The sequence below is a fragment of the Zymoseptoria tritici genome, chromosome 1 (assembly GCF_000219625.1).
Source record: "Zymoseptoria tritici IPO323 chromosome 1, whole genome shotgun sequence".
Classification (NCBI taxonomy): Eukaryota; Fungi; Ascomycota; class Dothideomycetes; order Mycosphaerellales; family Mycosphaerellaceae; genus Zymoseptoria; species Zymoseptoria tritici.
Genome location: NC_018218.1, coordinates 4800876 through 4826010, shown reverse-complemented (window position 1 = coordinate 4826010; position 25135 = coordinate 4800876). Strand labels below are relative to the sequence as shown.

The window sequence follows — 25135 nt, the reverse complement described above, 5'->3', positions numbered from 1 at the left end:
TCAGGCGCAAAGCCACACCAACTCCAACGACTCGACCAATCCAATGCCGTCCCAGCAAGGCGACCATGGATTTGTTGGCAGTCGATCCCGGCAGTCATCTCGCCTACGACCGCGGATCATGAGCTTCTTTTCCCGCACAGCCACAAGCCATGGCCACATTCATGGTCGACGGTGATGTCAAAGGCCTGTTCCTCCCCTGGTTCTGGCCCAGATTCTGTCCATGTGCAAGACAAGATCCGGGAACATTTTGCTCGACGCCACGGGTCCAAAGCCACAGTCATCATCCTTGAGCCTTGCCGACCAGGATATTGAGACGATCAGGTGCATATGCTCTGTGGAAGTGAGGAACTACGACGGAAGCGATCTGGTTCTTCTTGCTCTTGCGATGCCTTGGCTGGGGAAGTCCTAATGTCGCATGAGCCCCACGAGATCGGGAGCGCGATCGGGGTCGATCAACGTGGTACGGCTGTCAACCATTGTCCACGAACAAGCCACGAGCGCTGTATTCCAGCTAACCAGTCCCTCGAGACATCATGACGGCTGTGATGCACTGCAGACGCAAGCACGACATAGAAGATTTTGAGGCAATTACAATAACTTCGTGGTCCCGATGCCATAAGGATCATCAGAAGCCTTCAATGTGTCGATGAGACTTCACCGCCGCGGAAGCAACAACCCTGATGTCACCGACTCTCCCATACCGTACCTTGGCTTCGATCACATGCATTCGAAGAACTATAATAGTTCGTTTCATCATGTTCCCCGACTCGGACCCCACTGCACCTGTCCAAGTTTCTCCGTCCTTCACGCGAGTCTCGACACACCGCACTGGCATACTTCCAACTTGCATTGTCGCCTATACATGAACTAAGGCCAGATGATGCAAACCGTACCATCTGGCGGTGGAAACCAGCATATCCGATCGACGGCATGAGAGACAGTACTTGGACAGATCAACAAGTCTAGAGCACATCAGATGGAAGTGAAGCACGTGCTAACCAGACAACTCCGGCCTGCACGAATTTGGTGCATAGCGGACGTGATGTCGAGTCTACTGCACTGGAATTACCAGGACATGTTGACAGTTGTGCATGTAAGTTAGCAGGACGCCTTCTTAGCAGTCCAGGTAAGCTGCGAATATGCCCTCTTAGCCGTGCAGGTAACTCAGCGGGACATCTTCCTGATCATATGCATGACCGTCCAGGTACATTGGCATGTCGTATCGCGAGCAGGACAGGTCGATATATCTCCTGGCTCGTCTGTACGCGCAGAGTGGCAGCAGGCCTGCTAGCGAGGAAGATCATTGAGAACGTTTCAATTCTCTAGCTACTAGGTAGCCTTCCTACTTTTCACCACTCCCCTTCACCAAAATCTTCACCTGATTGTCCTTGTCGTTGATCAACGTCAGGAATCCCTCCTCCAGCACCTCACCCATTTCAATGCGCTTCGTGATCATCTTCTGCGCCATGTCCAATCTCCCATCACTCAGCGCATCAATCACCGCTTGGAAGTCAGCCTTGACGTATGTCGCAACACCGAGATACTTTCTCTCCTTGAAGACAAGATCATTCGGCCAGAACGTCGCTCGCTTCTCCCAGATGGCAATGTTGACATGCGTCCCTCGCGCTTTCAGCGAGTTGACAGCTTGATCCAGACCCGCTTGCACGCCGGCTGCGTCAAATGTCACGTCCACTCCCTTGTTGTTCGTCAGCTCCAAACACCTCTTGACAATATCATCCTTCGTCGGGTCCAGAACGTAGTGCGCGCCAAAGTCTTTCGCAAATTGTTTCCGCATGCCCGAAATCTCCGACACGATGATCTTCTCACATCCTCGTGCTCGTAGCGCTTGGATCACCGACAGACCGATCGGACCTCCACCCAGAATCAACGCCGAATCGCCCTCCTGGAACGGAGACGAGGCAACAGCATGCCATCCAACTGCGAGCGGTTCCACCAGCGCTGCGACATCCAACGGGACATTGTCCGGACAGTTGTACAGTGTGTATTCCGGCACGACCAAATGTTCCGACAGTCCACCTCCCCACCCACTCAGTCCCACGAATCCATTCTTCCAACAGCAGTTGACCAATCCATCCTCGCACGCACCGCAGTCACCATCGTAGATGATCGGAGCGACGACCACGCGACTTCCGACTTTGAATCTGTCCGACACGCCTTCTCCCACCTCTTCAATCACGCCCGCGAATTCGTGGCCGAAAGTCAACGGGACGGTTTCGCCAGTGATGGGATGAGGTGTCTTTTCCGGACAGAGTGATGGACCGCCCATGTACTCGTGGAGATCACTGCCGCAGATTCCTAGTCACGGATGATGTCAGCTCTATGGGACGTGCGACAACGACCCTTGAACGCACATACCGCACCATGCCGGCTTCACTTTGACCTGGCCGGGGCCACATTTCGGTTCGGGAATGTCCTCGTATCGCAGGTCTTCTTTGCCGTGAAATCGCACCTATTCAACATCCCTCTGCAATTAGCGATTCGAACGAGAGAAGTACCACGAGGCTGTATTGCGTACCGCTTTCATGGTTCCTCCGCTCATCCTTGCTGCTGTACAGTGAGGAAACGTGGGAGCTCGATCGATCGAAATGAACAGATGAGGGAGTCTCAGAACGTGTTGAACGACAGGAAGGAAGAACAAGGGCGCGAAGTGGTAATGAATCTGCCTACTGTACCGATTTACCCATGGATCACATGCTCACAGCCCGACGGCATCGCGAACGGTATTCCTGATCTGGGAATGCGAGGTTGTACCCAATGCCTTGGCCCAAGACGTGGAGAGAGCGGGGCATGATGAGGGGAGGCCTGAGTGGGAGGCACGGCTAAGTTGCCCTCTACGTTGCGAGTCGCACACTCTCCACGAGTTGGCCTCGACAAAGCAGCACACTGTGAAGGTGTCGAGACGCCCTGCCATCCGTAGCGTGACGGAATGGTGCAAGCAACAGTGCTCCGCGGAGTGGTCACTCCGGTACAACTCGAGAAAAGACACGAATGCCACGTCTGCCCCGCCAACTCACATCCGGACAACATTGTCCCGACGATCCCGATCGTCATTGAGGCTCTGCGGATAAAGGATCAAGTGGGAAAAAGACATTGATGGAGCAGCATACTTCAACCTCATTCCTTCCCGTGCCCAGAGTATCATCACGACGATGAACACACGATGCTGTTACGCGTCAACACGCTGGAAATTCCATCGAAAAAAGCCACGCGGAGTGACCAGTCGAAGCAGTGCAATGCGGACTCGACGGGGCGGATAGCACTCTGACGGTGGCATGAGGTCACCTGCTGTGCTGCTGCTCGCAAAATGTTTTCCCGACAGATACCGCTGCCGTATAAGTACTGTGCTTACCTTTTCTTCGCGCGTGCCCTTTGTTCCTGGTCATTGACATTGCTCTTACATTTTCCTCTCATTTCCCTCAACACAAACTCTCAACCTACAGCAGGACCACCCAAATACACAGCAATCATGCCTTACCCAGAGACCGCAACGGGCTTCGTGATCAAGGATCAAAAGAAGTGGCAGGAGTTTCACAAGGAGGAGTTCAAGCTCAAGCCTTTCGAAGACCGCGACATTGACATTGCCATTGAGTGCTGTGGAGTTTGTACGACTTCCCATCAATTCTTCGGGAGAGAATCCACGCTGACATTTCCCTCTCTGCGCAGGCGGCTCCGACGTCCACACCATCAACGGCGGCTGGGGCGAGTCCCCACTCCCAATTTGCGTCGGCCACGAAGTCGTCGGCAAGGCCATCAAGGTCGGAAAAGATGTCAAGACGATCAAGGTTGGAGACCGTGTCGGTGTCGGTGCACAAATCCAGGCCGATTTGACTTGTGGCAACTGCAAGGCGGATCAGGAGAACTACTGCCCCAAGTGAGTGGTGTGAGCAGGACAACTTGGGAAGCAGTCTGCTGACGACGACAATAGCATGGTCGACACATACGGAGCTCCATACTCTGACGGCACGATCTCCCAGGGAGGATACTCTTCGCACATGCGTGCTCACGAGTACTTCACTTTCAAGATTCCAGACAACATCGAGAGCGAGATCGCAGCTCCCATGCTGTGCGCCGGTCTGACCGTCTACTCGCCACTGGTCCGCCTGGGTGCAGGTCCCGGCAAGAAGGTCGCCATCGTTGGCATGGGCGGTCTAGGCCACTTCGCCGTCCTTTGGGCTGTCGCTCTCGGCGCTGAGGTCTACGTTCTGTCTCACAGCCCCGGAAAGCGAGAGGATGCCCTCAAGATGGGCGCTAAGGAGTTCATCGTGACCGGCGAGAAGGACTGGTTCAAGCCTTACGCTTATACCTTTGACTTCATCCTCAACTGCGCCGATGCCACGCACAAGTTCAACCTCAAGGACTACTTTGGCACCATGAAGGGTTAGTAGTTGCATGGTACATTCTCCACCATACCAGTCTGCTAACATTTCTCGCAGTCATGGGCCGCTTCCACAACGTCGGTCTCGGCGACTCTCCTCTTCCAGAACTTATGGCGCAAGACTTCGCCGGCAACGGATGCTACATCGGCGCTTCTCACATCGGCAACCGTCCAGAAATGTTGGCGATGTTCGACCTTGCGAGCAAGCAGCAGATCAAGAGCTGGATCACCAAGATTCCAATCAGCGAGGAGGGTTGCAAGAAGGCGGTCACGGCCGTCAACGACAACGATGGTGTGCGATACCGATTCGTGCTGAACGAATACGATGCCGTCTTTGGCAAGCGCGATTAGATCTAAGTGATTTAGCTGCATGGCGTCTGGCAGGAGCGATACATCATAGACAGCTGCGGTAACTCTTATGAATTTACGAGCTATATCGATATCGCCCTCGAGTTGTTGAAAACCTCCATCTGTGACATGCATCTACTATGCCTTAGTCCAGCACCGAGCACGACTCAAGCCTTCTCAGCGGCCAACGACAGCAGCTCCTCCATAACCGCATCCTCCTTTCCCACCGGCACAAACAGATGATCGTGATAATATCCACTGATCGCATTGACGCCAACATTCACCTTCTCCGCTAACCTCGTGGTGATGGCCGCCAGAAACCCAACAGCCTCCAAACTGGAGTGCACATTCAACGTGACCTGTCGGCACGGAAAAGTATAATACAGTCCTTCTCTATCCGCGGCAGACTTTGGCAGAATAATCGTCCAGGCCTCCTTCTCGCGAAACAGCATCTTCACATCCTTGGACACGGCTCCGAGGAATTCTGCGAAGTGTGGTGCTTCCAGTGAGAGCTCCGCGAAGACGTACTCTTCTGCGTCGAGGGTCGGATTCATGGTTTTGATGAGGTCGTCCAGATTGGTGCCTCCACCGCCGCTGCTGGCGGGAGGTGTTGTTGTTGTTGGAGAAGCCATGTGCCGTGTCTCAAAGTTGTCACGCGGGTAAATCTCGATGATATACTTCGGATCCCTGTCGCTGTCTTGTGGTCCCTGTCGTTCAATTCGATTCGGCAGTTCCGAGCGTGGAGTGATGGAAGCCAAATGGAAGCTGAGGCTTGATCTTGCCCGTCAACACGTGGCTCGCATGCAGTAAGGTATGCAGTCTTCGGGTTGAGCTTCCTCGAACTGACGGCGGTCGCACTTTCTTGTTCGCTGCTAGTTTTCACACCTTGATTGATGAATGAATTCACTATGTCGTGGCACACGGCCTACCACCGGTGTTCAGACGTCCAAGCCGCACCCACCCTAGCAACGACCAGGACGCCACCATACACCCCCGCGCCCCGCGCCCCCGCATTCATATGACATTGGTTTGTGTGGAGCCATATGCCGTAGGACAGGCTCGCCGAGGTTGGCTTCTTGAAGGAAGGCCCACAGGGATGTATAATATGCATCATGCCCGGTATACGTTCGCGGGATCCCGTGAGCTCCCACTTCTATCGACGACAGAAAGGACAAGTTCAGCACTTTTATTACAGCTTCCTCTCGTATCTTTACCGCTCAATCAACAAACCGACCTCGCTATATAACAGCAGACATCATGGGCGACATCCCTAAGAAGTACAAGGCCGTCATCTACGATGAGCCCGGCAAAGTCTCGACAAAGGTCGTCGAGTTGGACATGCCGGAGCCAGGCCCAGGTGAGGTCCTCGTGAACCTCACTCATTCTGGCGTTTGTCATTCGGTCAGTTCTCATGATTGATTGAAAGAGGACATGGGCTTTTACTGACTCCAATCGCAGGATTTCGGTGTCATGACCAATGCCTGGAGAGGACTCCCAGCTCCTACATCTGTACGACCAAAATCTCCCACGATCCCCTTGTAACCCACAGCTAATCCACCATAGCCCGGCCAAGTTGGTGGCCACGAAGGCATCGGCAAGATCGTCAAGATGGGACCCGGCACCGACGGCTCCGCCGTGAAAGTCGGACAGCGCGTGGGCATCAAATGGGTACAGCACCTTCTCTCAATCCCAACTCCACAAACCTCTCCTTGAGACTGATATTCTCCTCTTCCAGATCAGCGGCATCTGCGATACCTGCCCCGCCTGTCTCGCCGGCCACGATGGCGTCTGCTTCAACCAGAAGGTCTCCGGATACTACACACCGGGAACCTTCCAGCAATACACCCTCGCGCCCGCCAACTACGTCACCCCGATTCCCGATGGTCTGGACAGCGCCATGGCGGCACCAATGCTGTGTGCCGGTGTCACCGTGTACAGTGCGTTGAGAAAGAGCACGGCGCAGGCGGGAGACTGGGTTGCGATTATGGGTGCGGGTGGTGGACTTGGTGAGTCTTGTGCTGAGGGATAACAATGAAGCATCGAGCATTGGCTGATGTGAATACTTTCAGGACATCTTGCCTGCCAGATCGCCTCCAAGGGTCTCGGACTCCGCGTCATTGGTATTGACCACGGTAGCAAAAAGGAGCTCGCGACCGAGTGCGGAGCCGAAGTCTTCATCGACCACACCCAGGGCAACGTCGAGGAGGAAGTCAAGAAGGCAACCGGCGGTCTCGGCGCCCAATCAGTCCTCGTACTGACGGCCGCCAACGGCGCATACGCTTCGTGAGTGGTTTCCTGATTGCGTTCAGTACATCAGGTGTGAGATCCTCTGCTGACCGACCATTCCACCTCTCCAGATCCATGAACCTCCTCAGGTTCGGCGGTACCCTCGTCTGCGTTGGTATTCCCGAGGGCGACTTTGTTGCTATTGCCGGTGCTTTCCCTGGCCTCTTGGTCGCTAAGGCTCAGAAGATCGTGGGCGTGGCGGTGGGTAACCGTCGGGAAGCTATTGAGACGCTCGACTTTGCTGCCCGAGGAATTGTCAAGACGCATTTCCGGACGGCGAAGATGGAGGAGTTGACTGGCATCTTTGAGCAGATGGAGAGGGGTGAGGTTGTTGGACGTGTTGTACTTGATCTCTCTGCTTAGAGGGAAAAGGGAAGAAAGAACAAACAAACGAAGTACTACAGGCGACGTCAATAAATGTCCCTGTCGTTGTCAGATTCCCGCCACCGTTACCTTTCCAGGTCCCCCTGTCGTGCTTGTCGTGCACGAGCCCGCGTAGCTGTTCGCGACTCTGCGATGGTCGGTTATCCTACGTCCTGGTATTGAGAACATACTTAGCATGAAAGCAAGGTCATTGGCAAGGCTGCTTCTTCATTTAGTACATGTCATCCATAAGTCATACAAAGCTCTGGAAACTTCACTGTTCGAAGTCTCCCGATAATTTCCCACATCGCAAATCCGCATGAAGAGCCTTCACCCATCACGCCGCGACCTCCACCATCCGACTAATCGCCTCCTCGACGTCAATCCCGACTCCATGCTGCTCAATCGCATCCTGCGCCCTCGGAACTCCAATCAGGGCAATCTTCCTCGGCACCACAATCTCCTGAACATCGAAACATCCAAACGCCACCAGCTTCTTCAGAGCCGGACAACTCTTGAAGATGCCCGCGATGACACTATTGTCGATGCGATTGCAGAAGCTGACGTTGATGTACTCCAGCGCAGGATACGTCATCGCGCCGTTGAAGACGTCCATGAAGGCGGAGAGCTCAATGTGGCGGCAGGAGGAGATGTCGACGTGGCGGAGAGCTTCGCCGGAATGGGACATGAGGGCTTTGAAGCCGGTGGAGGAGAGGCCGATGGCATCTTCGGGCCCGTTGGGGTTGTTGTTATCCATATCACGGGTGGAGTTGAAGTCGACGAAGGTAAGGGGTGGGTTGTTCCAGTTGGTGAAGAGAGCTGCGAAACCAGCGTCCGTGGCGGTATCGTTCTCGCTGAGTCGTAATTTGGAAAGTTGCGTGCAGTGGTCGTGGATGGCAGCAAGCACTGTGTCGTCGGCGTCTATGAACTTCTCCAGGGACAGAGTGCGAAGGAGAGGACCACGCTTTGAGATCATGTCGTTTAGAACTTCCACCGGAACATCCTTACTCATTAGTAGAGACAGATGCTCGAGCTGGGGAAGCTGTGAGATGGCCTTGACAGCGTCTTCTCCCATTCGCCGGCAGAGCTTGAGCTTGAGTCGTAGTAGATTTGGCGTGTTCTCAACCATCTGCTGAACGGAGGCATCATCGAATGATGCATCTAGCCACGACAGCTTGACCACCTCGAGCTTCTCGCCAATCTCTTGAAACAGACGTCTCCACATTGCGTCGGTGACGAGGTTCGCAGCGTAGAGTTGAAGATGCTTCAGATTGTGGCACCTCTCCAGCATGTAGTCGATTGACTCATCCTTCATCTGACAGCAGTTTCCGAGCACCAGCTTTTCAACATTTGGAACCGTCGCGAAGATCTGGTTGTAGTTCTCCACCTCCAGGTATGCTGCGTCATGTACAATGACAGAGTCCAGATCCGGTCGCAGGAACAGCGGCAGATTCTTCGGCTTCAGCACACGCTTCTTTGAGAAGATCTCTCCCAACCGCTGCAGCAAAGATTGTGGCAGCTCTCCCAGCTCTTCAATATCCTCATGGCTTTCCGCAACCTTCGAGATGCAAAGTTGCTGTAACGACTTCGCGCCGCCAGAAGCAATACCATCCAACCGATCACTCTCCATCTTCCGTCTCTTGCGACCCACAGGTTTCGTAGCCACCTTTTTCTCAGCCTTCAAATCCTTCGTCTGTGCTTTCCCACATGGAGCGCACAACAGCCCTCCATCTGGTCCTTCCTTGCTATAGGGCGTGACCGTGAAGCGCTTGTTGCACAGCTCGCAGTGCTCGAATTGTCCCGGTGCAGGCCGTGCTTTCTTGTATGTGATGGCATCGTCGTAGTCGGCGTCGGAGTCCATTGAGTCGTCATCGTCCTTCTTTTTATTCCCCTTGCCCTTCTCGGACGCCGAAGCTTTCGCCTTCTTGATCTTCTCAATAGCCTCCTTTTCATTGCGTTTCCTCTTCTTCGTCTTCTCGGCCTTCTCCACCTCGTCTGCGACTTCAGCTGCGACGGCTAATGCCACCGCTTCGTCGATGTTCGCCGGGTCGGCTGCGGCTCCTTCTCCTGCATTCTCATCTTGATCGGCCTCGCGTCGGCGTCTCTCGTAGTCGTCTCGGATCTGGGCGGCAGAGATGTTGTTGGCCTGGAAAAGTCAGTGAGATCCACTCCTATCACATTGCGATGAGGACGAACAGCAAGAAAGTCCGTCAAGGCACTCTGCGGCCCACGAATATTGCGATTTCCTCCTCGTCTGCCCGTCATTTTGACTGGTGTACGGTGCGTGTGGTGTAGAATCGAACGAAAGAGGAGATGCAAAGACTGGAAGGTTGAATGTCTGACATTGAATTGTTTGCCACAAGCCGACTTTCCCTAGGCAGGCGGCAAGTGATCGACAGGTTCCGGAAGACGCGCCGCGCGACGGGGATGTGGCCCGTGCTTTTAAGTGCTTGCAGGTGAACTCTTTGCGACCAAATACGAAGTCTCTCAGTGAATCAACACACAAGCATGGCAGCAGTACGGAATCCTTGCCGTGCGATCGGCCGATTACAGCTCCGTCCAACAGCAAAGGCATCCAGACGAACATTCTCGAGCTGCCATCCCTTATCGCAAAGGAAACAGCTCGACGTAGAAGCCCTCCTCTCGAAACCCACCTGGTCCGTCGCATCTCTCTTACCGTCCGACACTGCAGCGACGGAGACTCCAAAAGTCTCCTCAACCCAACTTCACCATCTCCTCCGCCTCTCCGCCCTCCCACCGCCAACCTCCCCCGTCGAAGAAACTGCCATGCTACAAACCCTCACCTCCCAACTGCACTTCGTCAAACAAGTTCAATCCGTCGACACAACCAACGTGGAACCGTTGCGGAGTCTACGAGACGAGACGGAAGAGGGTGAGAAAGAGGCGGAGTTGGGACTGGAGGCTTTGAAGGGTGCGTTGGCAAAGGAGGAGGTGAGGGGGAAGTTTCACAAGCGGATTAGGAGGAAGAGAGAGGTGCAGGATGCTGAGAAGTGGGATGTTTTGGGACACGCGGAGAGAAAGACTGGTCGGTACTTCGTTGTGGAGGGAGGGAAGGATAGATGAGGATGCAGGGAGGGAGAACGATAAAATCTCTACCGAAGGACCGATGACTTGGTATCACTGGATGGTGCTGGACAGACTGGGCATAAATCCGTGTGAATGCGTGGCATTTTTTGCTTCAGAAAGCCTGAGTCTGGACGATCATCTAGTGGGCGCACCTCTCCAGCCGTGAGCCGGGCAGTTGACGTGCTCGTGGAAGGAGTCGGCGTGGCGAAGCAGCGGCGTGGACGTCTGTTCACGCGAAGATGTCAGAGATCAGATGTAGATTGAGATGGGCTTGGCGCATCTGGATCCGTGGCACAGAATGTAGGGCCAGGAAAAGCGGTACATCAAAGGCCTTCATGGTCTCGAAAGAGAATGGCTGGAATGGCAGAGCTGCGGTCGGCTTGCGAGAACGGCACAACAGGGAGGTGTCGCTGTTGGCCGATTGTATAAGTGGTCATGCCCAGCGCTGAAGGAAGAGACGAGATGAGATGATGGCATTTGGAGATTGGTCGATATGGTAGGCATCGACCCGGCGAATTCAGGACGACCACATGAGCAGTTCATGCGAGACCATGGAGAGGCGAGGTACATTACATGTACATATCATTCGAATAAATAAACCTGCCAAAACTATCTTCAAACTCATAGTGGTATCCTCCATAAAATCACTCACATATCAATCCCTCCTCTTCTCCCTCTCACTTCTTCTCCCTCCCCTCCTTAACCGTCTCAATAATCTTATCCACCACACTCGGATCCGCCAACGTACTAGTATCACCCAACTGATCCTCCTCACCCGCCAAAATCTTCCTCAGAATTCTCCTCATAATCTTACCCGACCTCGTCTTGGGCAGATCGGGAATTGCGAAGATCGCTTTCGGCGCCGCAAATGGTCCGATCGACTTGCGCACTTGCAGGACCAAGTCCTTCTTCAACTGATCGTTGATCTCGTGTCCGTCCTTAATCGAGACGAACGCATTGACCGCTTGACCGGTGAGTTCGTCGTTGATGCCCACCACTGCCGCCTCGCCAACAGCCTGGTGTTCGATGAGCGCCGCCTCAATCTCCGCCGTCGACAAGCGATGACCGGAGACGTTGACGACATCGTCGACACGTCCACGGATCCAGTAGTATCCTTCGAAATCTCTCGCGGCGCCATCGCCCGTGAAGTAGTATCCCTTGTACACGTTGAGGTAGGTGTCCATGTAGCGCTTGTGGGCGCCGTAGACGGTGCGGGCCATCGAGGGCCAAGCCTGCTTGAAGGCCAGCACACCTTCGACATCGTTGCCGGAGATTTCTTCGCCGGAGACGGGGTCGATGATCGCCGCTTCGATGCCGAAGAAGGGGAGGGAGGCGGAACCGGGCTTGGTGGGCGTGACACCGCCGAGGGGTGTGATGACGTGGGAGCCGGTTTCGGTTTGCCAGTAAGTCTTGAGAAAGTTGTGTTAGTTTCGACATGTATATTTTAGCAGCACTTCAACACTTACATCGACAATGTGAGCCTCCTCCTTTCCGACAGTGGAGTGGTACCACTTCCAGACCTCTGCGGCAATGGGCTCACCGACGGAACCCAACACGCGGAGGGACTTCATCTGCGCCTTAACGTGCTCGTCTCCGGCACGCTTGAGCAGACGCAGAGCAGTTGGTGCAACGTAGAACTGAGTAACCTTGTGCAGCTCGCACACGTCCCAGTATCGGCTGAAGTCGGGGTAGGCTGGAGTGCCCTCGAACACGACCGTGGCGACACCAAGAACCAACGGAGCGTATACAACATAGGTGTGGCCTGTAATCCAACCGACATCACCACCGCAGAAAAAGACGTCGTTGTCGTGAATGTCAAAGACGTACTTTCCGGTCGCCGCGGCTCCGAGGAGGTAGCCACCGGTGGTGTGCATGACACCCTTGGGCTTGCCAGTCGAACCAGAAGTGTACAGCAAGAACAGAGGATCCTCGGAGCTCATGGATACAGGAGGGTAGTAGGCCGGCCACTTCTCCATCTCCTCGTGCCACCACAAATCTCTGCCCTCAGTCCATGGAACCTCAGCACCTGTTCGCTGGTAGACGAGACAGTGGGTCACATCCTTGCACTGCTTCAAGGCCTCGTCGACAATCTTCTTGGTGCCGATCAGCTTGCCGCCACGCTTGCCCTCGTCCGAGGTAATGACAACCTTGGAGTTGGCATCAATGATGCGGTCGCGGAGAGAGTCGGCGCTGAAACCGGCAAAGACGACCGAGTGAACGGCTCCAATACGTGTGCAAGCGAGGAAAGCGACCAGCGCTTCGGGAATCATGGGGAGGTAGAGAGCGACGGTGTCGCCCTTCTTGACGCCCATCTGGGTGAGTACCCAGGACAGGCGGGAGACTTCTCGGAGGAGCTCGCCGTAGGTGATGGTGCGGCCCTCGCCCTTTTCGTCGGCCTCGTAGATGATGGCGGGCTTGTCGGGGTTCTTGATCGCGTGTCGGTCGACGCAGTTGTACGAGGCATTGAGCTTGCCTTCGACGAACCAGGCGGTGTCGCCGCCGGCCAGAGTGCCGGAGCGGACGGTCTGGAAGTCCCGCTCCCAGGTGAGGAGGTCTCGTGCCATTTTACCCCAGAACTTGTCGGGCTCTTCGATGGACTCCTTGTACATTTTCTTGTACTCGTCCATGGACCCGATGTGCGGGCTCTTGGGATGCTTTCTGTGGGGAAAATGTCAGCGGGTTGCTGCATGCATGGCATTGCATTGCTGTGCTGTGCTGTGCTGCGGTGGAATCGCATAGCTGGTGTGACGTACTTTAGGAGAGCTTCTGGGACATGGTACGTCTCCGCCGACTTGGACTCGGGAATGCCAGCGGATGGCTGCACGTCGCCTTCAGACATGCTGTGTGGTGGTGTGTGGTGATAGCTCTGGGAGAGGAAAGTCGTCGCTCGTGCGGATGGTGGTGTTGGTGGTGGTGTGGTGTAGAATGGAGGGAGAGAGGAAGAGCAAGAGCGAAAGGACGACCGGGATAAACAAAGAGGTAGGTATGAGGTAAGAATGGCCTCCGGTGCAGTAATCGCGAGCTCCCGGCTGTGAGCTTTGGATTCCCTCCTACTAGTGTGTGTAGCTTCGGCTAAGGGCTGGACGGATTAGCGGGTTGCGTAGTGAAAGCGAGCAACAAGAGGTCCAGGTCCCGCGGCGGTGGGTTTGAACTCGCCGTCACCCGAGGTTGATCAACAAATCGTACTTAGTACCAGATCGCGTGAGACGTGTGTCTGATGGACTAGTCTCGGGCGGCGATTGTGCGGAAGTGTGCGATATCTCTCTCTCTCTCTCTCTTGCTTGCGGTCTGGATCAATGGAGGAATTTGATATTGTGGTGCTATGGGCAGTGTATGGCGGGGCAATGGGGAATTTGGAACCCAGCAGCAGAGAAGAGAGCGACGTTGCCTTCTATAGTAGCGGCGACCTTCATAGCAATAGCATGACCTGGTAGCTGCAGCTCATGGCATCGCAGTCAGCATGATTGAAGCTCCCAAGAAGGCCACAGCAATTGGCATCCTCCGCGATCCATCATTGTCGTCGCTTCCGATTCTGATGACATGTCCAATGTCCGACCCCACCAAAAAGCCAGCCGACAGCGGGGTCATCCCTCTGGAGCACGTCCCGCAATCCGTCAAAGCCTCACGTTCTTGGCCCTGGTCTCGGCGCTCTGTTCCTCAGACCTCCGCTCGACCGCTGATCCGAGTTTTGTCATGATGGCCTTGTCGAACTCCGATCAGAGCTTAAGCGGCTGAGTGCTTGTGCCCGGCGACTCCAAGGCTACGAGCCAACGATGGCGTGTGCCATGGCTTGTAAGAAACTCTGTCTCCATGTTCGTGAGAATCGTGAATCCACAGGCCACAGGTGTGCTACGAAAGCTGGAGTAAATACCTGTTCCTGTTTATTCCAGTCACATGAAACTCGTGAAGATTGCGGTACCACCCTCGAGGAAGCAGGGGTTCTGGGGAACGGGACCTCGCATTGCCTCCTTCGGGTCAAGCGAAGGCATCGCTCTTCATATTGTTGTTACAGTTTCATTTTCCGTCCTGCGTTCCAGTGCTTCTCTGTGTTCTTACAGTAAAAGACCCATCCCCAATCTAGCCAATACTCCGGTTTTCGACGCTCTCACAGTAGAAACTGCCCGACTCCAGTCACCGCCATGCAATCCCATTACATCCCACCAATCTACTTCGCAAAGTGGAAGTCGTAGTTCAACCACTTCCTTGCCAACACTTGCGCAACGGTCAATCCGGGTTTGCCGTACGTCAACGGGCTAAAGTACCAGAAACTCCACACCAGTATCGAAACCAACACTCCACTCGCCGCCCACGTCGCCATCAAGCTCTGACCCGCAATACGTTCGCGGATCGGCTTGGCGCGCTGAGCAGCTTGCGCAGCGCTGTCCTTCTTGCCGTCCGTGATAGGGTTGGTTGAGGACACGCGGGTGAGGTCTTGCGGCTCGATGTTGAAGACGAATTCAACAATCGCGCCGGCCACGAGACAGGAAGCCAAGTGTGCTGGCAGGTAGTGGTGCAAGAAGAGTTGGCGACCCATGATGAAGAAGGGAAGGTAGTGGGCGCCCCAAACGAGGAAGAAGAAACCCGTGCTGTTGTAGAGACGAGACCGAGTGCCTGTGAAACATGTTAGTGTGATTCAATTTGGCTGATATGCAATGCACTCACGTCTGTCAAGAGCGTCGACGCCACGGCGGACAGACATCTGATCCGCGAACAGAATGCCGGCGAAGATCGCCAAAACCGACGATGCGAACCACCATCCGAGAGGATTGCCCATAAAGTAGATTTGACGCTTGGTCTCGTTCTCCGTCCAGAAGCTGACGCCGCGGAGAAGGAATGGCCACTGAATTGGCTGCGATGCGTACGGGTGAGACGATGTCAACGCGTTGTTGTGGTAGAACATGGCCCGCTGGACCTCAATATACTTCTTCAAGAATGGCATGCTCTTGGGCTTGCGGATCGTCTTGACCAATCGAGGCGAGTCGGCCGGAATGCCCTGGATGTCTTCGGCGTACCACAAGTTCGACGTCTGCGCGGCATTCTTGTTGCCATTGATCTCGGCTTGCTTGTAACCCCAGTCAGGCAAAGGCTTGGTGTGCGTCCACATGGCGACCTTGGTAGGAACGTGGACGAGCTTAAAATGCGATGCGAGTGTCTTGAACTCCTGTCCAATCTTCTTCTCGTCGACACGAATCTCAAAGAGAGTGTCGTTGTATCGATCTCCATTCGCCTGCTCGATTGGGACTGCGGTGAATTCCTGGTTGGTAGGGAAGAAGGGAGACGCAACATCGTGAGTGAGCAGGTAAGAATCGGTGACGAGATGGCGAAGACGAACGTGGTCGCCAGTCCTGACCTTGTGACCCGTGCCTTCCACACCATTCGACGGGAGAATCTGCCACAGGTTGTTGGTGTCGTTGTGAGGGTATCCAGTAACCTGCTGACCCTGAGACGAAACGCGGCCATCATCGTAGCGAAGCGGGTACTTGTCCACATGCGAGTGCAGATAAACCTTGGTGTCCTTGTGACGCATGGAGATGTTGTCAAAGTACTCAATGCTCACAGCATTTTGCGACATGAGGTTGTCCGAGAGCGTCTCCTGGAAGGCCGGAGTCATGAAATCGTCGCCAGGACCCGATCGAGACAGAATCGCAAAGTGCACTTGGAACCAGAACAGGTACATCATGAAGGGCACAATGATCAGACCGATGACACGTGCAGCAAAGTGCTTGAAGAATGTCGGCAGCGTCAGAGCTCCTTGCTTGCGGTTGACATCCATCAACTCCCAGAGATCGATCAAGACCGGCACGCCAATGGAGAAGAAGGTGAAAGCTCCCACGTATTTCGTGCTGATGACACAGCTCATGCATACTCCAGTGAGCAGGAGCCACTTCCACCACTTCCTTCCGAATGGCGCGTGGCGGAGCTTGTAGAATCGAATGTAGCAAAGGATGCTCAGCGCCATGAACAGCACTAGAGTCGCGTCGAGGAGAATCAGACGAGTCTGACCAATGTGCGCGTTGTCGAAAAGCACGAGCGAAGAGGCCAGGATGGCAGCAGGCAGACTGTATCCAGACTCCCACATGATCAGGTATACAGTTGAAACTGTCAGCGCGCCCATCAGCGCTGGCATGGATCGGTATGCCACGTAAGGCACGTGGTTGGTGATGTACGAGTCGCCGATGTTCTCGAAGAGGAAGGAGCCATCGTATCCAACGAGCCAGCCGGCGAATGCGAAAAGTAGCTTGCCAAAGGGAGGGTGGACATCGAAGAAGTAGGTGCGTTGGAGGTAATACGAGGCGAACTGCATCGCAAGACGTTCATCAGCAACTGTGTCCATTTCCATCATATGATCGTCCTTACCTTGCCAAAGTGCACCTCATCGAACACAACCTGGTCGGGATGGCTGATGCCCCAGAAGCGCGTCAGGAATGCGAGGATCGTGATGATTGTGAAACCAAGCTTGTAGTCCCATTCACTCTTGACAGCCTCTTTTCCCGACTTTTTCACCGAGTCCAAGGTATCCTCGACCTTGCCATTCAATGCGGCTGCGTTCGGTGTCACTGGGCGACTCTTGTCTTTAGGCCCTCGTTGGCGGACCGTGCTCTGGGGAGAGGACATGGCGTGTCGTGATCAGCCGCGCTGGGCTGATGTAAGTCGATGGAACCAAACAGAGTTGAGAGAAGAGAAGAAGAAGAGGTAAAGAGAGGAAAGGAGTGCGTGTTGTGTGAAGTTGGTGGAAAGTTGGGGAGCTGAACATTTGACTTTCGAGGCCAGCTTTCAAAGGGTCAAGCAACCCAATGGTCGTATTCACGGGTAGCCCCTTGCACGTGCCGGATCGCCGCGTCTTCTACGCGTTTTCGCAATGTGCGTCGGACGAGCATCTCCTATCGATGCGGACAAGCAAGACACGCATAAGCCAATACAGATGCATTCGTTCAGCTGTTATCACGCGCACATGTATCTCAAAGAGACAGGTCTATCAGCAGGGAAACCCTGCTCATGGAAGACAGGGGCAAGATGATGCGAACAATTTTAAGCCTCTACTGTCCCGTGCATTGTAGCATGGATTGTCCTCTACTTCCCACCACCAGTTCTCTTCTTTGCCTTGAACGAAGCACTCCGTCCTGTGACCTTCGTTCCCTTCTTCTTCCCACCCAACTTCAATCCACTCTTTCCACCCTTCGCACTAGCTCGATGACCCTCAAAGATGAAATTCTCCGGCTTGCGGATGCCCTCAGGCACCACGGACTTCTTCGTCCCATCTCCCAGCGGCGTGTTATTAGCCGCCGTACCTTTCGGTCTCGGCGTAGACTTGGCCTGCTGTGCAGCCGCAGCACGTCCGAACAATTTGCTCGTGCGTCCCATTTGCGAAGCTTCCTCGCTTGTGTACTTGCGTTGATAGCCCGTTGCGCGAGATTTAGTTGTTGGACGACCGGAGCCGGGTTTGGCGTTCCTCTTGATGGCTTTCGCACGGGTGACACGCAGTTTGCGAGGCAGCATGGGCGGAAATTTCTTCTCGTTGTAGAGGAGGGCGGCCTCAACCGCGTTCTCATCGGTGAATTGGACGTATGCGATTCCTTTGCCGACTCGTGTGGTGCTATCACGGATCACACGAACGCTTTCGACGGTTCCACATTTGCTGAATGTGCGCCAGAGGCCCTCTTCGACGTCGGCGGGCTCCTTGCCGCGTTTGCGGATCTCGCGGCCGTCCGCTTCGTTGGCATCCTGGATGTTCGTCTCGTCGTCCACGAATCCGAGGTTGCCAATGAAGATACAGCGGTGGTTGTCGACCTTTGCGGGATGGGCAACTGAGTCCACACGCATGTGGCGTGCGAGTACTGACGTTCCGTTGAGCCGCGTGCAGGCTTCACGTGCGAGCGCCGGGGTCGAGTAGACAGCATATGCGTTGGTCGACTTGGTCGTGGCGTCCATGAGCTCCTTCTTGGCGAAAGCAGCCTTTTTAGGAATGGCTGAGGCGAACGGAGTCGAGCGGAAACGGAGTGATTCCACTTTGGGCTTCGCATCGCCCTTCTTCGTCTCGGGCAGGTCGGTGAAGAAGGAGGCAAGGTGTGAGAGCAGTGCTTTGCGAGCGACCTTTGATATGATAGCAGAAGTCGACACGTTCCCGAGGAAGACCGTGCGGTTGGCTTTCTGAAGCTCGTCGTCTGCTGCTGTCTCGGTTTCGTGTTTGGGTGGTGGTGTGTTTGCTTCTGCTTCGTCGTCCTCATCATCGTCGATATCCTCCATGTCACTGTCGTCGTCTGCCGCCTCCTCCTCATCATCTTTTGCGCCTTCCTCAACGTCCACTCCATCCTTCAGACTCTGCTTCTGCCTCTTCGCCCCACGTTCCTTCGCCGCTCGATCTGCGTCCTTCTCCTCCTCGCGAGCCAGACGATTCATGTATGCATCCTCAAGCTCTTCGTCCGCGTCCTTTCTCTTGCGTTTCCTCTTAGGCTTCACCTCATCGACTTCTTCGCCAGCCAATGCCTTTGCTGGAGTGAGCTCTTCTTCGACCGCTCCATCTGCCGAATCGTCGACATCGTCCTCCAGCTCGCCATCGATACTTGACAATTCTTCGTCGTTCTCGTCCTCACTTTCATCGTTTGCTTTTGAGGATTTGATCGGGACCTCTGCTGGTTTTGCTTTGACAGCAGGTTGCTACAAAATGTCAGTTGAGTGCTTCATTCGTGACAATCATCTTGCTGTTTCTCACCTTCACTGCGAATAGAGATGACAGTGTAGGATCAACAGTCTGATCATCGGCCAGCAATGCGAATGCTGAAGCGGCGCTGTGTCTCTTCTTCTCCTTCTTGTCCTTTTTATCCTTCTTCTCCTTTGACGGTTTCTTCGAGGATTTCTCCACCTTGCCCGTCTTTTCCTTCTTGATCTTCTCTGCTGCCATTTTCGCTGTAAGCGCAATGCGTTGTGTGTGTTGATGAGAAGAATCAAGAGTTGTCTATAAATTCTCTGTCGCAAATTCAAGGTACCAAAAAGTCGAGCTCGGACATTTCGAGATTCCTTCCCCAATCTGCACATCACTTTCATATGAACGACAAGCGCAGGAGCAGCGCGGTCGAGGTGTTCTAGTAGGAAATGAACTACAGATTTATTTCCTGCTATTCACATGATCTACAAATATTACACAACTCGATATCACATGCTGTCATGCTCATGTTCAATCAAAGAGAAAGAAGACTGAGCTCGGACCCTTGATCTATCTGGTGGGTGTCAGGGCAGATCCCGAGTCGGCACAACGCTTGAAAGTGATGCCGATGTCATGCTGCTCTGCATCTGCTGCTTGCGCTTCTTCTCCCGCTCCACTGTGACCATCTTCTCCGCCCACCTCTCACCGCGTCTGCCACCAAGAATCACCTTTGACCATTCTCTCACATTTCTCTCACGGAGCGACTGAGTAATTCATACTACCGATGGACTGACAATCCTCCAATTCGCTTCAGTTCCGACCCTCACCCTCACACCCACGAATCCGCCGCGCACGGCACGCACTTTGACCTCCTCGATCGAACCGCCCTCCCATTTTCACCACAAAACTTCTCACGCAGCAGAGCGCCCGACACGACTCGACTACACACCACCATCGCGTGGTCGGCATCAGCGACGCAGGCCTCACACCGTCTGTGATCCGCACAAATGGCGACCACTGCGCGTCGCTCCCCTCACATGATGCACGCTCAGCGACCCAGCATCAGTCCGCTCAGCTCAAAAGCCTCACCGATTGCGAATCGCGATGCCCCTATGCGAGACACTGAAGCGGAGGACGACGCTCTCCCCGACGGAACTGTCGACCTCGCCGCCGACGTCGGCGACGATCGCTCCAGCAGTCTTAGTGATCCTGAGGACGATCTAGAAGAAGATGGCGAAGTTTTTGGCAGCAGTTCTGCAAATATCGCAGCAGAAGAGCTCACGGCGCATCAGTCTATGGAGATTGACTCGGAAGCAGAGACAGAGCGTCTCGAGAATACACCAGACAAATTGCGCAAGCAAGCAGAGAACGTTGGAAGGACGCCCAGTAAATTGGTCCACGCTGCTACCGCTGATGACGAGGCATTGGACGACCTTTCAGAGCCTCCATCACCGATTCTCCTCGCACAGGGTGGGCCGTCAAGCACAAGCACCATTGACGCAGCTGGTCAGTGGCACTCAGCAGCAACCCGCGGTGAAGTCGACACTGACCTTGAGGAAGCAGCGAAAAAGCGAAAGCGATCACAATCAGAGGAGAGCTCGTTGAGCAGTCCAGAATCCGATCTAGGCGAGTCGCCTCGAAAGCGGAGCCACAGTGCGGTCGCCAACGATACCACCGCGAACGGCGAAACGCAACCCGAAGATGCGCCTGCAGACGCCGACGAACCAATCGACGAAGAGGCTGAAGCTGCAGCGATACCAGAGCCTGTAAAACCGGGACGCAAAAAGGGTGGTCGACCGCCGAAAAAGGGTCGTCCAAAGCTTGAGCCCGCGAAAGAGACTGAAGTGGTGCAAAGTGATGCAGTGGTACAGCCAGAGGAAGAGCAGAATGAAGAAGCGGCTGCCAGGTCAAAAGAAGAGTCGGAGCGCAAATTGCCTGCGTCGACAGCATTCGAGGACCTGGCAAAACAATTCGCCGCTTTTCGAGACAAGGTGCATGGAGAGAGATTGGCTGCAATGGACGCAGAGCTTGATCTTCTCAAGCAGCCCGACTGCAAACATCCAGAATACTTGCGACAAATCGCATGCATAGACGCACGATATTCGAAGCAGGCCACCGAGACCCGCGCGCTGCGAAAGTTCAAGCTGGAAAGCCTCCGACGGACCACATTGGCAGAGCGGAGTCAACTGCATAGCCAATACTTCCAACACGCGCGCGAACTCAGAGAAAATGTCATGGTCAAGCTCGGGGAGGACTGGTACAATATTCAGAAAGAGCGTCGCCAAGCGAATCAAAGCGATGACGAGGCGTACATGTTCAAGTTCCCGACAAAGAAGAGCGTGCAGATCCGACAACAGGCCAAATACAACCAGGAGGTATCCGTGTTGAGCGGCATTGCAAAGTATGTCGGCTTCCCAGCTGCACCGGATATCGCAGGCGCCGAGGGCGATGCACTGGACTCCGACCTCAAGTCGATGAAGGTATGTTTCCGCCAACTACAAGTAGCATGAGGCACCTGGCTGATGGAGAAGCAGATCAACAAGCGCGCGGCTCAGCCAGCAGCCCAGCCTGTGTACTTTCCCAACCGCACTGGTTTTGTACAGGCGCAAAGCGAACGAATCGCACACGAGCAGTTTGTCGAGCAGAATGCTTGGGCCAGGTCGCAAGGTCCGATACTCAACCATGGACCCCCTGGTTTGACACATACTCCCGACTGGGCTTCGGAGCCCGGTGCGCACACCGCGAAGCAATTGATGCGGAGTCTCAACGGGACAGCCACAAACGCACATAGCCCGTATGCTACGCCCAATCCACAGAGGCGGCTGCCCGAGCATTCGAGTGCAGGAACGATTCCGGCCAATAGTGATCCGGTCGACGCACCATCGAGTGTCGTAGCAGCCCCGCCAACGACGGACAGAGTACACTACCCTCACATGTATGTGCCGCGAGACTTAGCGACCATGCCATCTCCTATACCGGTGACCAAACAACGACAAAATGGCGCCGAGAGAGAGCTTACTGGATTTCGAAACATCTCCAACATTTCAGGTGCCAGCACCATAGACGCGCCACCCGATTCGGCAGAAAAGGAGCGAGGAACGATGAAGAGGAGCGCAATGCCAGGCATGTCCAAAGATCCATCTGGCCCGCATTATCAATTCGGGCACGGCAGCATGAAGGTCAACGACACATATCCTGCATCTGCATTTCGACCGCAGACCGGCCAATTCGGATCGCATACACAGCTTCCGACCGGCCAGCAATGACAATGACAGCAGGGTGGCTGTATGTTTGGAAGAAGGATGATAGACATGGTCTGGTCGTGGAACCAGTATCAACTTCTTATGTCGATATGACACAACAAGCGAGCGGATTGGGCGTGCATATGAGCACTATTCAGATACCCCGAAGCCTTGACTTTTATGTAGTGAGATCATATGTGTATCACACTTTACTCGAAAGCAAACGCGCCCGTGAAAACACATCTGGCGTTAGGCGTGGCCGTACAATTGTGTTTAGAGGATACGAAGATCACACCGACCCTTCACAGGACCGTCATCTGAATTCCCTGTCATATGCGAATGCAGAGACGCGGCATGTGAATGCTCGCAGCAGCAGCAAATTTCTCACAATTTGAAGCTTCTGCGCCTCACTTCGCATCATATCGCTCACTTCTCGAGATCTGTGCACGGCCTCTCTCATATGCTCATGATCCCTTCCTTCTTCCACTACTCGCTGTATGTCTCTTCATACCCTCAAATTCTCACCTTCTCCACATCCTTCGCCCCAACATACAACACATCCTCACACAACGAGTAGCACGATGGCGGCCATGCGAGCAGACAACGAGGCAGTCCAGACAGGTGCCAGCACTGCGGTCGCGACTCCAGCAGATGCTCGCTTCGAAGCATTCGCACAGGCACTCGACACATGTGTCGAAACCGAGGAACGTGCGGCAGATCAGCGTGCCGAAGGTGCAGAGGATCCGGATACCGACCAACGCCGTGCGAGAGACATCGCTGAGGTGCATCGCGCATTGACGGCGTGGGCAACAAAGGGTACAGGCAGTGCTACTGTCTCTGGCGAGCAACCAAGAGGCACACTCTCCGCCTTCATGTACAAGAAGCAGGACGATGCCTACATGAGAATCGAGGCAGAGGTCGACCCCAAGGACAGAGGATTTCTTCCCGACAACGAGGACCTCGTTGCTGGATTCATTCATGCTTTCGGTTTCGCTATCCCTGGCGAGGAAGATGGGGCGGAGGAGCTGTCTTCCGTTCAGCGGGTGCGGCTAGAGGATGCGCTTGAGGCGTACTTCGAGGCGATGAAAGGTACGGTAGGAGCGTTCTGAATCATAATCATTCTGCTAACACCTCGACAGCCAACTGTCCGGAGGATGATGATGAAGATGGAGAAGAGTCTTCTGATGACGAAGGCGGCTTCAACTGGGCTCCACCAGAGATTCCTGGACTGATTGACTTGGAGGAGTTCAGACAGCGTATGATGGGCCCAAGGACCGTGCGTGAGATTCTCGGGATTGAGGCGGGAGACACGGGCGACAATAACGAGACCAGCGATACCATCGAGACGGGCGAGGCGGGCGAAATTGGCGGGAAAGCATCCTCTGCCTGATCGACAACGAGCAGCTCGTTGCGGCCAGTTGCTCTTCGACGTGGGCCGTGGAGTTCGTTAGTGGAGGTTATAGGGGGCAGGCTGGCCGATGTAATTTCGAACCAAGAGAGCCAATGCGTAGTATGGCAGACAGAACTATCAGCAAAATCATCTTCATGCGTGACAATTTGATGTGCCGTCTTGTCAAGGCTTGAGATCGAACGTGTGATGCGATGAAGCTGCTTTCTCGTCCTCTCCCTCTCCATACTTTCGTTGAGTGTGCCCTGAACACCATTATTGGTCTGGTCGAACAGCTCAGAAGCGAAGCACTCTCAGCCAAAGTCGTCGATTCTGAAGAGTTGAAGCTGACTGTGGACTTGTGGTACCTCCTGGACCCCGCCAAACTGCACCGCATGTGTCGAACTCTGGTGGCCTAAGGTGTCCAGACTGCGCGAGGGAGCATGGAGATCTTCTTCGAGCGGAATGCATGTGCCTACGAAGGAGCCACATCAGCAACAATACTTTCGTGCTCCGGCTCAGACTGGACGATCCGAGCCACCGATGTCCAGGTTGAGTGCTGCGGTTTAAGCGGAGCCACGGAGGTAGGTACCAGTTGACGTCGAGGTGTTCCGAGAAACTCGATTCCGCTCAAACTGCAACACTCCAAACCAAGCCAATTAGGACCACTTCGTGCGGTGCATGTCACACGACAGCGTAAAGACATATTGCCGACAAGACCTCAGCGGACACGAAGGAGTCGAGACCTCTGTCGATCACTTTTGAACCATGCCGCGGCAGCGTGGTCCGTCGGCTGCGGGCGTGGGGGAAGCTAAGGGCGGGCTAGGAGCCAGAGGCGCACATGCGGATGATCGTTCGTGTTGGTGATGGACATGGATGTCGCCGGAAAGGACTACACAGCTCTTTTCGCAAGCTGAAATGGATCCTATGGGAGGGATGGAAGTTCTTGGGAGTGCCTCATGTGGTGCAGCCCACGCTGCGATGTGAGTCTGACCATCTCGATCATGAGGCGATCCGGTCCTCGGCCACTCATAGATGCCAGACACAGTGGAAGAGCACGAAGAAGCGACGATTCAAGCCGCGTGGTTGATGGCATGGAAGTATTGAGGCACTAGTCGTCAATGGCGGGCACCCGTCTCATCAATACACCTATCAAACTGCCACTAACAGGCATCCTTGCTTCATGAAATCGACGACCCTGCTGCCATCTCACTCCTCCTATACCGCTGTTTCTAAAGACGATGCTACTACTGTATCGCCCTCACCGTACATTGCTCGTTCCATTTCTCTGTTCTGTGTGCCTATTACCAGTATTGTAATCCTCTTGTGAACGTAATTTCGATTCACGACAGAATATCAGCTGAAGAAGTTCACTTCGGCTTCTC

General features: G+C 54.5%; 10 protein-coding genes across 10 annotated transcripts; 4 read left to right on the top strand and 6 right to left on the bottom strand.

The window, feature by feature from the left end:
* Positions 1 to 1342: 1342 nt before the first annotated feature.
* Positions 1343 to 2545, bottom strand: MYCGRDRAFT_98802 (uncharacterized protein; the record flags this gene model as incomplete). Its single annotated transcript, XM_003856602.1, has 3 exons — positions 1343 to 2316; positions 2377 to 2470; positions 2537 to 2545. 3 exons carry the CDS (start codon positions 2543 to 2545, stop codon positions 1343 to 1345), a joined length of 1077 nt encoding a protein of 358 aa, XP_003856650.1.
* Positions 2546 to 3441: 896 nt separating this feature from the next.
* On the top strand, positions 3442 to 4560 carry MYCGRDRAFT_102842 (uncharacterized protein; the record flags this gene model as incomplete). Its single annotated transcript, XM_003856983.1, has 5 exons — positions 3442 to 3623; positions 3685 to 3892; positions 3947 to 4398; positions 4455 to 4485; positions 4517 to 4560. Coding segments are annotated over 5 exons (870 nt in total), but the record flags the coding sequence as incomplete, so codon positions are not given.
* A 351-nt stretch (positions 4561 to 4911) lies between these two features.
* Positions 4912 to 5298, bottom strand: MYCGRDRAFT_32685 (uncharacterized protein; the record flags this gene model as incomplete). The annotated part of the gene is made up of 1 exon (XM_003856601.1): positions 4912 to 5298. The coding sequence occupies one exon, from the start codon at positions 5296 to 5298 to the stop codon at positions 4912 to 4914; it is 387 nt and encodes a 128-aa protein (XP_003856649.1).
* A 613-nt stretch (positions 5299 to 5911) lies between these two features.
* MYCGRDRAFT_102841 (uncharacterized protein) lies at positions 5912 to 7429 on the top strand (the record flags this gene model as incomplete). The annotated part of the gene is made up of 6 exons (XM_003856984.1): positions 5912 to 6145; positions 6203 to 6253; positions 6308 to 6412; positions 6480 to 6750; positions 6814 to 7027; positions 7102 to 7429. 6 exons carry the CDS (start codon positions 6002 to 6004, stop codon positions 7391 to 7393), a joined length of 1077 nt encoding a protein of 358 aa, XP_003857032.1.
* Positions 7430 to 7730: 301 nt separating this feature from the next.
* MYCGRDRAFT_84166 (uncharacterized protein) lies at positions 7731 to 9658 on the bottom strand (the record flags this gene model as incomplete). The annotated part of the gene is made up of 2 exons (XM_003856600.1): positions 7731 to 9539; positions 9590 to 9658. 2 exons carry the CDS (start codon positions 9656 to 9658, stop codon positions 7731 to 7733), a joined length of 1878 nt encoding a protein of 625 aa, XP_003856648.1.
* Positions 9659 to 10009: 351 nt separating this feature from the next.
* Positions 10010 to 10465, top strand: MYCGRDRAFT_28532 (uncharacterized protein; the record flags this gene model as incomplete). The annotated part of the gene is made up of 1 exon (XM_003856985.1): positions 10010 to 10465. A coding segment is annotated over one exon (456 nt), but the record flags the coding sequence as incomplete, so codon positions are not given.
* A 244-nt stretch (positions 10466 to 10709) lies between these two features.
* On the bottom strand, positions 10710 to 13395 carry ACS (acetate--CoA ligase; the record flags this gene model as incomplete). The annotated part of the gene is made up of 4 exons (XM_003856599.1): positions 10710 to 10890; positions 11162 to 11889; positions 11947 to 13138; positions 13234 to 13395. 4 exons carry the CDS (start codon positions 13317 to 13319, stop codon positions 10710 to 10712), a joined length of 2187 nt encoding a protein of 728 aa, XP_003856647.1.
* Positions 13396 to 14441: 1046 nt separating this feature from the next.
* On the bottom strand, positions 14442 to 17115 carry MYCGRDRAFT_98798 (dolichyl-phosphate-mannose--protein mannosyltransferase; the record flags this gene model as incomplete). Its single annotated transcript, XM_003856598.1, has 3 exons — positions 14442 to 15091; positions 15143 to 16778; positions 16838 to 17115. The coding sequence occupies 3 exons, from the start codon at positions 17093 to 17095 to the stop codon at positions 14646 to 14648; spliced, it is 2340 nt and encodes a 779-aa protein (XP_003856646.1).
* Positions 17116 to 17746: 631 nt separating this feature from the next.
* On the bottom strand, positions 17747 to 18712 carry MYCGRDRAFT_30158 (uncharacterized protein; the record flags this gene model as incomplete). Its single annotated transcript, XM_003856597.1, has 2 exons — positions 17747 to 18154; positions 18227 to 18712. Coding segments are annotated over 2 exons (894 nt in total), but the record flags the coding sequence as incomplete, so codon positions are not given.
* A 1449-nt stretch (positions 18713 to 20161) lies between these two features.
* Positions 20162 to 23753, top strand: MYCGRDRAFT_89986 (uncharacterized protein; the record flags this gene model as incomplete). Its single annotated transcript, XM_003856986.1, has 6 exons — positions 20162 to 21601; positions 21656 to 22056; positions 22340 to 22406; positions 22734 to 22858; positions 22941 to 23452; positions 23503 to 23753. 6 exons carry the CDS (start codon positions 20162 to 20164, stop codon positions 23751 to 23753), a joined length of 2796 nt encoding a protein of 931 aa, XP_003857034.1.
* Positions 23754 to 25135: the final 1382 nt, after the last annotated feature.